At 50.5% G+C, this 12,476-nt stretch overlaps 1 protein-coding gene across 2 annotated transcripts; it reads right to left on the bottom strand.

Moving 5' to 3' along the window:
* Positions 1-7,730: 7,730 nt before the first annotated feature.
* DDIT4 (DNA damage inducible transcript 4) lies at positions 7,731-9,921 on the bottom strand. 2 transcript variants are annotated; one of them, XR_010412472.1, is made up of 4 exons: positions 9,764-9,921; positions 9,377-9,638; positions 8,244-9,093; positions 7,731-8,073 (listed from the first exon to the last, which is right to left on the bottom strand). XR_010412472.1 is itself a non-coding variant. In XM_045878038.3 (3 exons), the coding sequence occupies exons 2-3, from the start codon at positions 9,576-9,578 to the stop codon at positions 8,600-8,602; spliced, it is 696 nt and encodes a 231-aa protein (XP_045733994.1). In that variant the 5' UTR covers positions 9,579-9,638; positions 9,764-9,921; the 3' UTR covers positions 7,731-8,599. The 2 variants fall into 2 exon arrangements, 1 of the variants encoding a protein (XP_045733994.1); XM_045878038.3 differs by having other exon boundaries at positions 7,731-9,093.
* Positions 9,922-12,476: the final 2,555 nt, after the last annotated feature.

Raw genomic sequence — 12,476 nt, 5'->3', positions numbered from 1 at the left:
AATACGGCAGATTCCTAGCCCTCCTCCTGCCCTTTGCCACTTACCACCCTGGAGGCCTGGGTGCAGTGGGACTTGAAAATTTGGGCTATAGGAAATTTGCTACAACATGAATGAACTTTGTTTTTTCTTTTTTAATTTTTTATTGTTATGTTAATCACCATACATTACATCATTAGTTTTTGATGTAGTGTTCCATGATTCATTGTTTGTGCATAACACCCAGTGCTCCATGCAGAACGTGCCCTCTTTAATACCCATCACCAGGCTAACCCATCCTCCCACCCCCCTCCCCTCTAGAACCCTCAGTTTGTTTTTCAGAGTCCATCGTCTCTCATGGTTCATCTCCCCTTCCGATTTCCCCCCCTTCATTCTTCCCCTCCTGCTATTTTCTTCCCCCTTTTTTTTTTTAAACATATAATGTATTATTTGTTTCAGAGGTACAGGTCTGTGATTCAACAGTCTTGCACAATTCACAGCGCTCACCATAGCACATACCCTCCCCAGTGTCTGTCACCCAGCCACCCCAACATGAGTGAACTTTGAAGACATTGTGTTAAGTGAAGTAAGCCAGGCCCAATGAGACAAATACTGTGATTCCACTTAGATGACATATCGAGAGAAGTCAAATTCATAGAGACACAAGGTAGAATGGTGACTCCCAGGGGCTGGGAGGGGGACACATGGTATTGTTATTTAGTGGGTATAGAATTTCCGTTATGCAAGATAAAAGACTTCTGGAGAGCAGTTGCATGACAATGTGGATATATTGTTAACACTACCAAACTGTACACTTAAAAATGGTTCAGGGGCGCCTGGGTGGCTCAGTCGGTTAAGCGACTGCCTTCGGCTCAGGTCATGATTCTGGAGTCCCGGGATCAAGTCCCGCATCGGGCTCCCTGCTCAGCGGGGAGTCTGCTTCTCCCTCTGACCCTCCTCCCTCTCATGCTCTCTGTCTCTCATTCTCTCTCGCAAATAAATAAATAAAATCTTTAAAAACAACAACAACAACAACAACAACAAAAATGGTTCAAATGGGGGATGCCTGGCTGGCTCAATCAGTAGAGCATGCAACTCTTGATCTTGGAGTCGTGAGTTTGAGCCCCACATTGGGGTGGGGTAGATTGTACTTAAAATTTTTTAAAATGGTTCAAATGGCAAATTTTATGTTACGTGTATTTTACCACAATTTAAAAAAAAGAAGTGTTGGGGATTGGCCCTGGTGGGCCTCTCAGGAGATGGCAGATTTGAGATGTCATGGTCCTTTCCATCTTTCCTCTCTTCCACACATGTTCATAGAGCACTTTCAATGAGCCAGGCACTGTTTTAGGCACACAAAAAATGTGGGTTAACATTCTAGGGCAGACAGACAATAAATAAAATTTGAACCAAAATGTTTGTGGCTTATGTTTTCCTTTTCTTAGTGAAAAATGTACCATATTTACACTAAGTGGAATCATGATTATGGAGCCATAATTTATGTTTTAAAACTTCTAGAGCTCATTTTATATACTTTTTAGTGTGTGTTAGAAAATTTTTTAAGTTGAGGTATAATTGGCATGCAGTAAAATATACACCCTTTTTTAGGTGTCCAATTGTACATATTTTGAAAAATGTGTACTAAAAAACAACTCTACAGGTATAATTTACATACTCCAAATTTCACCTCTTAAAAGTGTACAATGCAATGTTTTTTTGAATATTCACAGAGTAATGCAACTATCACCACAATTAATATTTTATAATATTTTCATCACCCCCAAAAGAAACTACCTATGAGCAGTCACCCCTACTTAATCAACCACTAATCTACTTTTATCTCGATGATTTGCCTCTTCTGGACATTTTGTATAAATGGAATTGTATAACATGTGGTCGGTTGTGACTTCTCTCACTTAGCATCACGTTTCTGAGGCTCAACCAAGTTGTGGCAAATATCAATACTTCATTTCTTTTTACTAATGAACAATATTCCATTGCATGGAGAGACCACATGTTGTTTATCCATTCATCTGTGGATGGACATTTGGGTCGTTTCCACTTTGATTTTATGAATAATGCCGTTATGAACATTCACATACAAGTTTTTGTGTGATGTGTTTTCATCTCTCCAGAGTGTATGCCCAGAAGTAGAATCACTGGGTCATATGGTAGCTGTATGTTTAACCCTGTGAGGGGCTGCCAAACTCTTTTCCAAAGTGGCTGCACCATTTTACAATCCCTGCAGCAACGTATGAGGGTCCCCTTCTCTCCACATCCTCGCCACTCCCTGTGATTTTCCATCTCTTTGATGATAGCCGTTCTGGTGGTATGAAATAGCAGCTTGCTGGAGTGCTGATTTACATTTCCCAAATGACCAAGAATGTTAAACATCTTTCCATAGATAGCTTATAGATCATTTGGACATCTTCTTTGGAGAAATGTCATTCAGGTTCTTTGCTTGGTTCTTAGTTGAGTCGCAAGAGTTCTTTTTTTTTTTTTTTAAGATTTTTTTTTTAATTTATTTTGAGAGAGAGAGTGCACCAGCAGGAGGAGTGGGAGAGAGAGAAGCAGGCTCCTGGCTGAGCAGGGAGCCCGATTCGCAAGAGTTCTTTATAGGGACACCTGGGTGGCTAGGCCGGTTGAGCGGCCGATTCTTGATTTCGGCTCAGGTCATGATCTCAGGGTTGTGAGATCGAGCCCCGCATAGGACTCCAAGCTGGGCATGGAGCCTGCTTAAGATTCTCTCTCTTCCTCTTTCTCTGCCCCTCCCCCTCTTAAAAAAAAGAGTTCTTTCTATATTCTACATGTAAATCACTTATCATATATATGATTTGCAAAATATATTCTCTCAGGGTTGTCTTTTTTTTTAAGATTTTATTTATTTATTTGAGAGAGAGTGAGAGAGAGAGAGAGAGGGAGAGAAAGAGCAGGGGGAGCAGCAGAAGGAGAAGCAGACTCCCTGCAGAGCAGGGAGCCCAAAGTGGGGCTCAATCCCAGGACTCCAGGTATCATGACCTGAGCTGAAGGCGGATGCTTAACCGACTGAGCCACCCGGGTGCCCCACCCCCCACCGCCAGTGTTGTCTTTTTTACTTTCTTGAGAGAGCTTGTTTGGAGGTTCTAGCAGGGGAGCGCAGCTACTCGTATACCCTTGACCGAAGAACGGTCCTCCTCTATCGGGGAAGGTCGTCCTCTTCGACCGAGCACGCAGCTTCGGGAGGGACGCACATTCTTTTTTACTTTCTTGATTGTGTCCTTTGAAGCATAAATGTTTTTAATGTTTATAAAGTCCAACTTGCTGACCTTCTTTTCTATCACTTGCACTTTGCTGCCCTAGCTAAGAAATCATTGCCTAATCCAAGATCATAGAAGACTTACTCCTACATTTTCTTCTAAAAACCTTATAGTTTAGTTCTTCCATTTAGGTCTATGATTCACTTTGAGTTAATTCTTGTATATGTATATATATATATATATTTTTTTTTTTAATGCAGGTATTAAGATATAATTTACATTCAATACCATTCACCAATTTTAAGTATACAGTTTAATTAGTTTCATCTTATATACTTTAATGATTCTATATTGCCGGATATTTTTTCCTGGGAAGTGAGGGGGTAGGCAAAATTGAGTGTGTGCCTATTTTCTCTTCTCTTTATGCCCCACAGTAGTTTTCCCTGCAAATGTGTGTGTGATTATGTGGGAGTGTGTGTGTTTGTGTGTGTGTGAGAGAGAGAGAGAGAGATGTCTGCTCCTTACGAGTTCCCATTTATTGTGGCTTTCTTTTTTTTCTTTTTTTTAAAGATTTATTTATTTATTTATTTGAGAGAGAGAGAACGAGAGAGAGAGCAGGAGAGGGAGGACGGTCAGAGGGAGGAGAAGCAGACTCCCCGCCGAGCAGGGAGCCCGATGCGGGACTCGATCCAGGGACTCCAGGATCATGACCTGAGCCGAAGGCAGTCGCTTAACCATCTGAGCCACCCAGGCGCCCTTATTGTGGCTTTCTCTTGCAGCCCCACAGAGCCGCCTAGTTATAGACAGGTTGAATGAATGAATGCAGTAATCAGATGACAGCCCCTCAGAGTCTGCCCTCAGAGCCCTCAGCGTCACATGGCCACAGATGTTTCTGTGCACTGCCTGTGCGTGAGATCAAGATGGAGACTCCTTGAATGGACATGGCTGAGTTTAATAGACTGCTTTCTAATTTGTGATTCGTTCATAAAGAGCCCCCCTTTCAGGATAATTACAGAGTCCTGTAACAATCTATTAATTGGGCCTGGTTGCTGTGCCTCCTGTTTCCTCAGCCTTCCGCTGGCCTGGCCCAGCGGTACTTGGCCCCCTCCAGCAGCCAAAGCAGATGTGGCTGAACCCAGACACCCTCCAGCTGGGAGCCAGGGAGGGCTCAGGGGAATGAGTGGAAGGCCCTGGAGGTAGGAGGCCACAATTCCCATCTCAGCCCTGCAGCCTTGCTCACTGAGCCACTCTGGGCCTTTGCATTTACTTCTGAACCATGAGGTGGAAGTAAAGGAACCTAATATAGGGTGCATAATATATGCCAGGCTTAGAAGAATACAGCTTAGAAGTGCAGCTCTCTAAGCACATTCCCCCAAATGATTTGTTTGTTTTAAGATTAAAAAAAATTTTTTTTATTGAGAAAGAGAATGCACATGAGTGGGGTGGAAGGGCAGAAGGAGGTAGAGAGAGAATCTTAAGCAGACTCCACACCCAGTGTGGAGCCCGATGTGGGGCTCCATCTCACGACCCTGAGATCATGACTTGAGCCGAAATCAAGAGTCAGACGTTTAACCAACTGAGCCAAGATTTTATTTTTAAGTAATCTCTACACCCAACGTGGGGCTCGAACTCACAACCCTGAGCTCAAGAGTCACATGCTCTACTGACTGAGCCAGCCAGATGCCCCCCAAATGATGTTTTTTACAGTATGTTGTATGTTGACATGACTCTTGTTAAGATGGTGACTTTTGAAAAGATGTTAGAAGAAAGCAGGACCAGAGAGGAAGGAGGTCAAAGGTGATCCCTACTGCGGGGTGCCTACTCTGCAGCCGGCTCTGCCACAGCTCGGGCCCCCATCTCTTGCCCAACCGCTGGTTTCCTCTCCCAACAGTGGACCCCAGTTACGACTTTATATACATGTTTCTTCACTATTATCCCCATTTTACAGATGAGGTAACTCCAAGTGACTTGCTCAAGGTCATTGGCTAACAAAGGTCTGAGTCAGGATTTAAACCCAGATTTCACCACAGCATGGTGGCCTTAACCACTAAGGACACGACTTCCCTCCCAGGACCTTAGCCTTTACTATTCCTCTAAACTGGGTGGCAGGCATAATAAAACAATGAAGAGTTTCTTCTCCTCTCTCCTTAGCCTGAGAGTCTGAGGCTGGTGGGGAAATCTTGTGTGGTTTGAGCCAAGGGAGAGGGGCATGATCAAGCAATCAGACAGCCAGGGTCTGAGGGGAGCCCAGGGGTATCAAGGGAACAAGTGCATACAGTGAGATCAGAAAACTGCTAAGTTTTTAACACTGTGATTGTGAAGGATGAGGCAGGAGGAGGCAGGGGAGAGTCATAAAAGGGCTGGAACTCACTCTGGGTCTTAAAGGATGGGAAAGGTTTGCAGACAGGACAGAGGGACGACATCCCTGGTGAAGGGCACTGGGAAGAGCAAAATCTGGGATGAGAGAAGGGGGCAGGCCTGTACCTAAAGAAGGGGAGTTGTAGGGGGTGTGGTGGGCCATCAGGCTGGATAGGGCAAGTAGGGCCCACTAGCAAAGGTCTTAAAAGGCAGACAGTGGAATCTGGCACTAGGGAGCTATTATAGGTTCTAGAGTAGTATCCCGATGAGTTGGGAAATAGAAATAGGCAGTCAATACAAACTTTGTAAGCCAAACAGAACAATCTCTGGAAGCATTTTCCAAAGTTGGATTTTATCTGTAAGTCTATAAGCTTTATTAGCGTTCAGCCTTAGCAACAAAGGAGGCTTTCCCGTCTTCTCTTCGAAAGCCCCAAACCTGGGACAGAGCTCCCTGCTGCCTCTTAAGAGGCCTGCCAGGTCCCACCTGGGGGCCCTTCTGTCCGGCTGGGGGCGGTTTCAAGTTGTGTGATGAGCAAAGCCGGTCTGGTTTCAGGAGATGGTGACTCAGCGGGGCTTTCTTGGGAGTCCAGGCTTTCCTCTGGCCTCAGTCTGACCATCTCAGAAAAGGAGCCCTGTGTGCTCACTGCCTCCTGGTCTTGGAGAGGAGTTAACGCTGACCATGGCATCCAGTTCTTGCCTCTAAATACCAACAAGACTGTCTCGGAGCCAGACATGGTTGTTTTCCCTGCTCCTCTTTTGGGGCGAGGGACATACAGCTGTGAACCTTGGAGCTGATCTTGATTCCCAGGAAGTATGCCCAGACACTACCCAGAAGCGGAGTACCCTTCACTCCCAGGTCCCACCCTGAGGGACTGAAAGTGGATAAGGTCAGGCAAGGTCAGAAGATGGTCATTCAAGGGCTGGGGCCTGTGTTTACTAGTCTGTGAAACATTACTACCCATGTCCCACCCAGCCCTCACAGGGTGGCTATCAGGAGGATGTGCTAAGAAAATGAGGGTGAGGGCTCCCCTAAAACTACTCTGGGCACCTTCTCATTTGTTATCAGCATTTTCAGATCTAGTTCTAACCCAAGTGCATTCATTCTGGGGAACAAGTCACTCAGTTCTACCAAAGAGATGTGAATCTTCTAAACTATCCAAGGTTAGGACCCTGTGTCAGAATCACTGATGAAAATGCAAGGAGGGCCCCAGGAGGGCCTCGGCCAGAATCTCCACCAGAGCCCAGGGATCTATGTTTTAACCTGGGCCCCACACGCTCAAGTGGGAGAACTACTGTTTTAACATTGGGCAAACAAGGCCGGCCTGGGACCAGGAAGAGAAACAAGGGAGCTAACAGCTCTCCAAAGGCCAGAGTGGGAGGTCTGCCCCTCCTCCCTCCTCGACTGGCACAGGGAGGGAGAAGTGGAAGGGCCTTGGCCTTCATCTGGCCCAACCCCAACTTCACTGATAAGGAAATTGGGGCCCAGAGAGCACAATGAGTCCAAGTCACCCAAGGAATTCATGCAGACAGGCCTGTAGTCCCCTCACTACTCCCTCCCTGCTTCCCCTATGTGTGTGTGTGTTTCATTCTGCACCTGCCAGGGCCACACCTCCCAGTTGCAGGTCATGCCCCTCAGAGCCCCAGGTTCCTTGTCTAGTAAGAGGCTGGGACTAACTCCGTTTCTTGGTACTCCTGCTCCCTAGCCTTTTACATTCAGAGGTCAATTTTGTAATTTTCATGACCACGAAACAAATGGAACTGTGATTTTTTCACAGAAAGAAAAACATCTCTTAGAGTCCTTCTAGTTCCTCTTAAGTGCCTTGGGCTCAGGGAGCCCTGTACCTGGGCCTTCTAACCCAGGGCAACCAGGTGAGCTCTCCCTACTGAGACTCTGGCTTAGTGGGAGGTCTCACTCACTCCCCGCCTTCCAGGGCTTTCCAGCGCTTTCCCCTGGTAGCATCAGCCCGCACAGAGCCAAGGCAGCCAGGGTTCTTAGCACAGATGGCACACAATCCACATACCTCCATTACCAGGCTGGCAGGCAGCCCAGGAAAAGGACAGAGAAACACACAGGTGGACCCGAGTCTGCTGAGACTTGCCTTTTACCAGCCCCCCTCCCCCTCCCCCTCCTTTTATTTCACAGCCCCGAGGAGACTCAACCATTTTAACAAACATTTTTATTAGAAAAGTAAAAAATATTGCATAGGTCTTAATACTTGAACATCAAGTGTATTCATGAACAGCGAGTTTCTTCATGTAAACAGTTCTAGATGGAAGACCCAGATGGCACTCCTGGGGGGGGAGGGGTTCCAGCCCCCACCCCAATCCCACCCCATCCCCTCACAGCTCCATTCCTCAGTACACAGCGGGGGATGGGCAAACGCAGCTCCCAGGTGTGGTTTTTCTTCAGGTGTCAAAGATCCCCACGTGATCCCCACACCACCCCTTCCTTACATTCATGAGTCTGTAAGATAGCTGCCTAGGACAGGTCAGTAGTGAAGCTCTGATCAAAAAAAAAAACAACAACAACAACACAAAAGCTACAAAAACAAAGAACACATTTGGCCCCTTCAGACCGTGAGATACACAAACCACCTTGACCTCCCCCCTCCCACCAGGGCCTCTGCCAGGAGCACACACCCCTTCCGAGGCCAGTGCAGCCCAGCTGCTCACCTGGCTCTGTCACACCACTGTCGTCGGAACTGTCAGTAACGATGAAAATAATAAGGTACATGCTACATACACATCCAGCCAGAAGCCCGGTCGGCCCCTAGGCCCTGGTTTCATGCTACAGCACTGAGGGGCATACACCGCCAGCCGGGAGCCACCTGCACACCTCCCCGAGCTTGCCCGGAAACACAACGTTCCCCACCACCTCAACCTTCCTCCCCCTCAGGTGGCTGTTGTCAGTTTTCTAACGACAGGCCTCAGTCCCTCGGCTCCTGCCTGCCAATGATCACCTCAGAAGTTCAGTTGTCTCTGCCATGGGGGCAGGGTCGGTCCCCCCACCCCCCTCCCCAGGCCTAAGTTCAACACTCTTCAATGAGCAGCTGCTCCGAGCTGTACAGCTTCTTCTTGATGACTCGGAAGCCCGTGCTCAGCGTCAGGGACTGGCTGAAGCCCGGCACGAAGGGCGAGTTGGCGGAGCTGAACAGCCCCTGGATCTTAGGCCAGAGGCGGGAGTCCAGGCGCAGCACGAGGGTCAGCTGGAAGGTGGGCACCAGGCTGGGGTCGAGGGCCAGCTGGCCGACGCGGTGGCAGCTCCTGCCTTGCTCCACGCAGACGTCCAGCAGCGCCCCCCGCAGGCCGCACGGCTCGCTGTAGGCCAGGCGCAGGAGCTCCTTGCCCACCTGGCTCACCAGCTGGCCCGGCATCAGCAGGCGCGCGGGGCGCCGCGAGCCCAGCCGCGCCTGGGACAGGCTGTCCTGCAGCAGCTGCATCAGGGTGGCACACAAGTGCTCATCCTCAGGGTCGCTGAGCAGCTCGAAGTCGGGCAGGGACACCCCATCCAGGTATGCCGAGTCTGGCCGGGAGAGCACACAGGGGAGGGGTGTAAGAGCAGCTCCGGAAAGGGGAGGTGCTGTTTCTTTAAGAAACCAACACACTCCCTTCCCCCTCCGTGCCTCAGTTTCTGCGCCACACTCGAACCCTATACTCCAATCCCCGTTCCTCCGTCCCGCCGCCCCATCCGCAACCCGGGTTCCGATGGGATAGGAAGCCAAGGCGGCGCTGACTCCTTCCAGAGCTGCGCTTTCTCACCTCCCCGGCCCCGCAAGAGTCGAGTCCAGTCTCCGCCCACCGCTTACCTTCCTCCGGCCCAAAGCCGCTGTTGCTGCTGTCCAGGGACTCGCAGTCCGAGCTCTCCAGGCTCGCGCAGCGGCCAAGCCCCTCTTCTCGGGCCGCCGACCCCCAGGCTGAACGGGGCGGCTGATCTGGGGTGGGAGTTCGGGACAAGGACGACGATGAAGAGGAGGACGACGACGAGAAGCGATCCCAAAGGCTAGGCATGATGAGGACAGACGCCAGGACGTTTGCAGATGAGCTCTGGATGCGGGACCGCAGAAAACGCTGTAAGACATGAGGGGCACGGACCCGGCGTCAGTCTGGGGGCTGGACCAGACTGAGAGCGCTGGGAACCCGCAGGACTGAGGCCTTCCCACGCAGGGATCAGCACACACAGAAGGGACACTTACCAGCTGGCTCCGTCGGCGAGAACTGTTAGGACAAGTGCCTACTGCCGCTTGAATGGGTGCGCGAACTGGTACCAAGCCCCGAGCGCTGCCCAGACCTGTCCCTTCTACCCACCCGCACCTCCCCCTTGGCCTGCCGCGGTCCCTAGCACCAGCACCGAGAGGCCTATAAGGACTAGTGCGGAGAGGCCACGCCCCCCCTCGGCGCCGCGGCCCAATCCAGATCCGGGAGTGTGGCTCCCTTCAGCCAATGTGCTCGGGGCGCACGTTCGCAACGTTCTCTCCTGCCCAGTGACAGTGGTCTGGCCCCGCCCCCGTTGAGCCCCAGAACGCTCCCAGCCGAACCCCGAGCCGCGGCCACGCCCCCTTTCTGGAAGGGATCCGCGGCGGCTGCAGCTGCCAAGGTCCCCGAGGGCGCTCGCGGCAGGGGAGGATCAAGGAAAGACTTGTTTATTATAGGGTCCTGTTGCTGGGGGAGGGGGTAGCCGTGACCGCGCGAGGAGAAGGCCAGGGGAACTTGAGGGGGCGGCGGTCCGGGAAAACGGTTGACCCCAGCGTCTGGGAGCCTGCGACTACAGGCACAAGTAGGCGCTCGGGTGGATGCCTGTGGGACGGCGGCGCGGGGAGCAGACGTTAACCCGGCAGGCCCTCGCGCACGTACCCCACGCTAACCCTGCCTTGCAAAGGATCGGAATATGGGGGTGGGGTCCAGACTGGGCAGCTCGAGGCACCGAGCTCTGTCTTCCTTGCAGCCCCACCCGCCTGATAGCTCTGCAGCCCCAGGGGATGGGTTAATGGGGGGTGGGCATGCCCCGCAGGATCTCCGTCCCCAAATAGTGTCCGCTCCCACCCCCAACTGCTTCCAAGGAGAGGGTTTGGGGAGGGTGGCTAGAAAAGTCTTGTTGGGCTAGGGTTCCTAGCGCCTGGACTTGGGGCTGAGAACGGGGACCCATATCAGAAGGACACACGGACCCTCAGCGGGTCTTACAAAACCGACCGCCGCGCGGTGGTGTCTCCCCCGCCCGCCGTGCCCAAGAGTCCCCGGGTGTCTGCCGGGTCCTAGCGCCTCTCCCCTCAATGCGCTTTGTGTAAAAGACCCGGAGAGTTGCATCAGGACCAAGGACCTAGATCTCCGGAAAAGTCCGGGAGTGCAATGGCCATCCCCTGTTTCATCATTCAGGCGGGGCCACAGGAAATCTGGCCTGACGGCGGTGCTCGGAGACAAATACATCCACACGGGGTGCTGAGGGTGGGAGGAGGGTCGGATGGACTCGACCTTTTCGTCTTTAAAGGCTTATCAATCTGGGACACCAGGATCCCGATGGAAGAGGAAACCAAATTTACATCAGACGCTCCTACTCCAAGAGCCTAACCAGATCTGACCGACAGGCCTCGCCTCGGGGGCGGGCTTGCACGTGACAGATGACACTTGCCGGAGGTCGGGCCCCTGCCATCCCCACCCCCACCTAATTAAAAAAAAATGGCTGACCCGTGGGTCTTTTCGGGCAGACTGAGACCTAAGCTGGAAAGGACCGGAATTCTAGCCCTGCACCACATCCCCATTTTCCAGATGGAAGAACCGCCTCTGGAGACAAATTTATAGATAAAAAACAAATTAGGGGAATCAGATTAGAAGATAGCGTTAAGACTGCTGCACAAGGGCGCCTGGGTGGCTCAGTTGGTTAAGCGACTGCCTTCTGCTCAGGTCATGATCCTGGAGTCCTGGGATCGAGTCCCACATCGGGCTCCCTGCTTGGCGGGGAGTCTGCTTCTCCCTCTGATCCTCCCCCTCTCATGCTTTCTGTCTCGCATTCTCTCTCAGATAAATAAGTAAAATCTTTAAAAAAAAAAAAAAAAAAGACTGCTGCACAATATAATAATAGTCTCTTACCCGCTGGGGCGCTGAAGGCCTGAACACTGGCCCTTTCTTCCTGTCCTCGGAGCTCTGATCGCTTGCTGGGAGCCTTAAAGACCCCAGGGTCAGGGCCGTTAGGGGAAGTGCTTGGAGGGCTGGTGGTAGATGACATTCTTTTGAAATCACCCTTTACTGAGGTGGAGTGATCCCCCGTATGGATGTATCTTTTTGTTCCCCAGGCAGAAGATCAGAGAACGAATCTGCCAGAGTACCACTTGCCCTTCCCACCAGGGAGACTGGGCTGGGGACACTTGAGACAGAAGGAGATAGATTTTGGGTGTTTTTCTTCCTCTCTCTCTCTGGCAGAAATTTAGAAAGGAGATATTTCAGAAAAAAATGTGAAACACTAAGAAAAATAGAAGTTTTTTAAAAAGCGGATATCCATAAGCAGAAGACTCTGAACCAGTCTGGAGAGGTCAGTTCATTAGGGATCATTCATATTCAATAAATACCATCATGAAGTAGTGTGCTAAACACCTTTTTTTAATTCACTGTCTCATTCTGTTAATAAAACAGTTTTTCCCAAATTGGAAGGGCTGTGTTAATGGGCACTGAATAATTTTGTTTCTTTTCAAGAGAAATCCATTAATGTTGTCTCATTGTGTTTTTTAAAGTGATGAAAAATGGACCAGCAGTCTTAACCCTGGAGGTTTTTCCCAGAGTAAGAGGGAGTGGGCTCTAGGATAAGGATAAACAATCACCTTGCTAGGAGGCCTGGCTGAGGTCTGGCTGGGGAGGCTCTAAATGGCTTTCTGCGCTTACACTTTTCACCCCTGTGAAGGAGCGGGCAAAGCCCCATAC

The sequence above is a fragment of the Mirounga angustirostris genome, unplaced genomic scaffold (assembly GCF_029215605.1).
Source record: "Mirounga angustirostris isolate CCGP_5_RB_7025 unplaced genomic scaffold, mMirAng1.0.hap1 SCAF_6, whole genome shotgun sequence".
Classification (NCBI taxonomy): domain Eukaryota; kingdom Metazoa; phylum Chordata; class Mammalia; order Carnivora; family Phocidae; genus Mirounga; species Mirounga angustirostris.
Note: the sequence above shows the minus strand (reverse complement) of the source record. Positions and strands in the feature narration are given on the sequence as shown.

Bases quoted from the DNA above. Each gene is read 5' to 3' on its own strand.
- DDIT4 (XM_045878038.3), bottom strand. From the start codon at position 9,578: ATGCCTAGCCTTTGGGATCGCTTCTCGTCGTCGTCCTCCTCTTCATCG. The intron at 9,094-9,376 runs GTAAGCGGTGGG...TCTCCCGGCCAG, and splicing joins CGGCTTTGGGCCGGAGGAAG to ACTCGGCATACCTGGATGGG.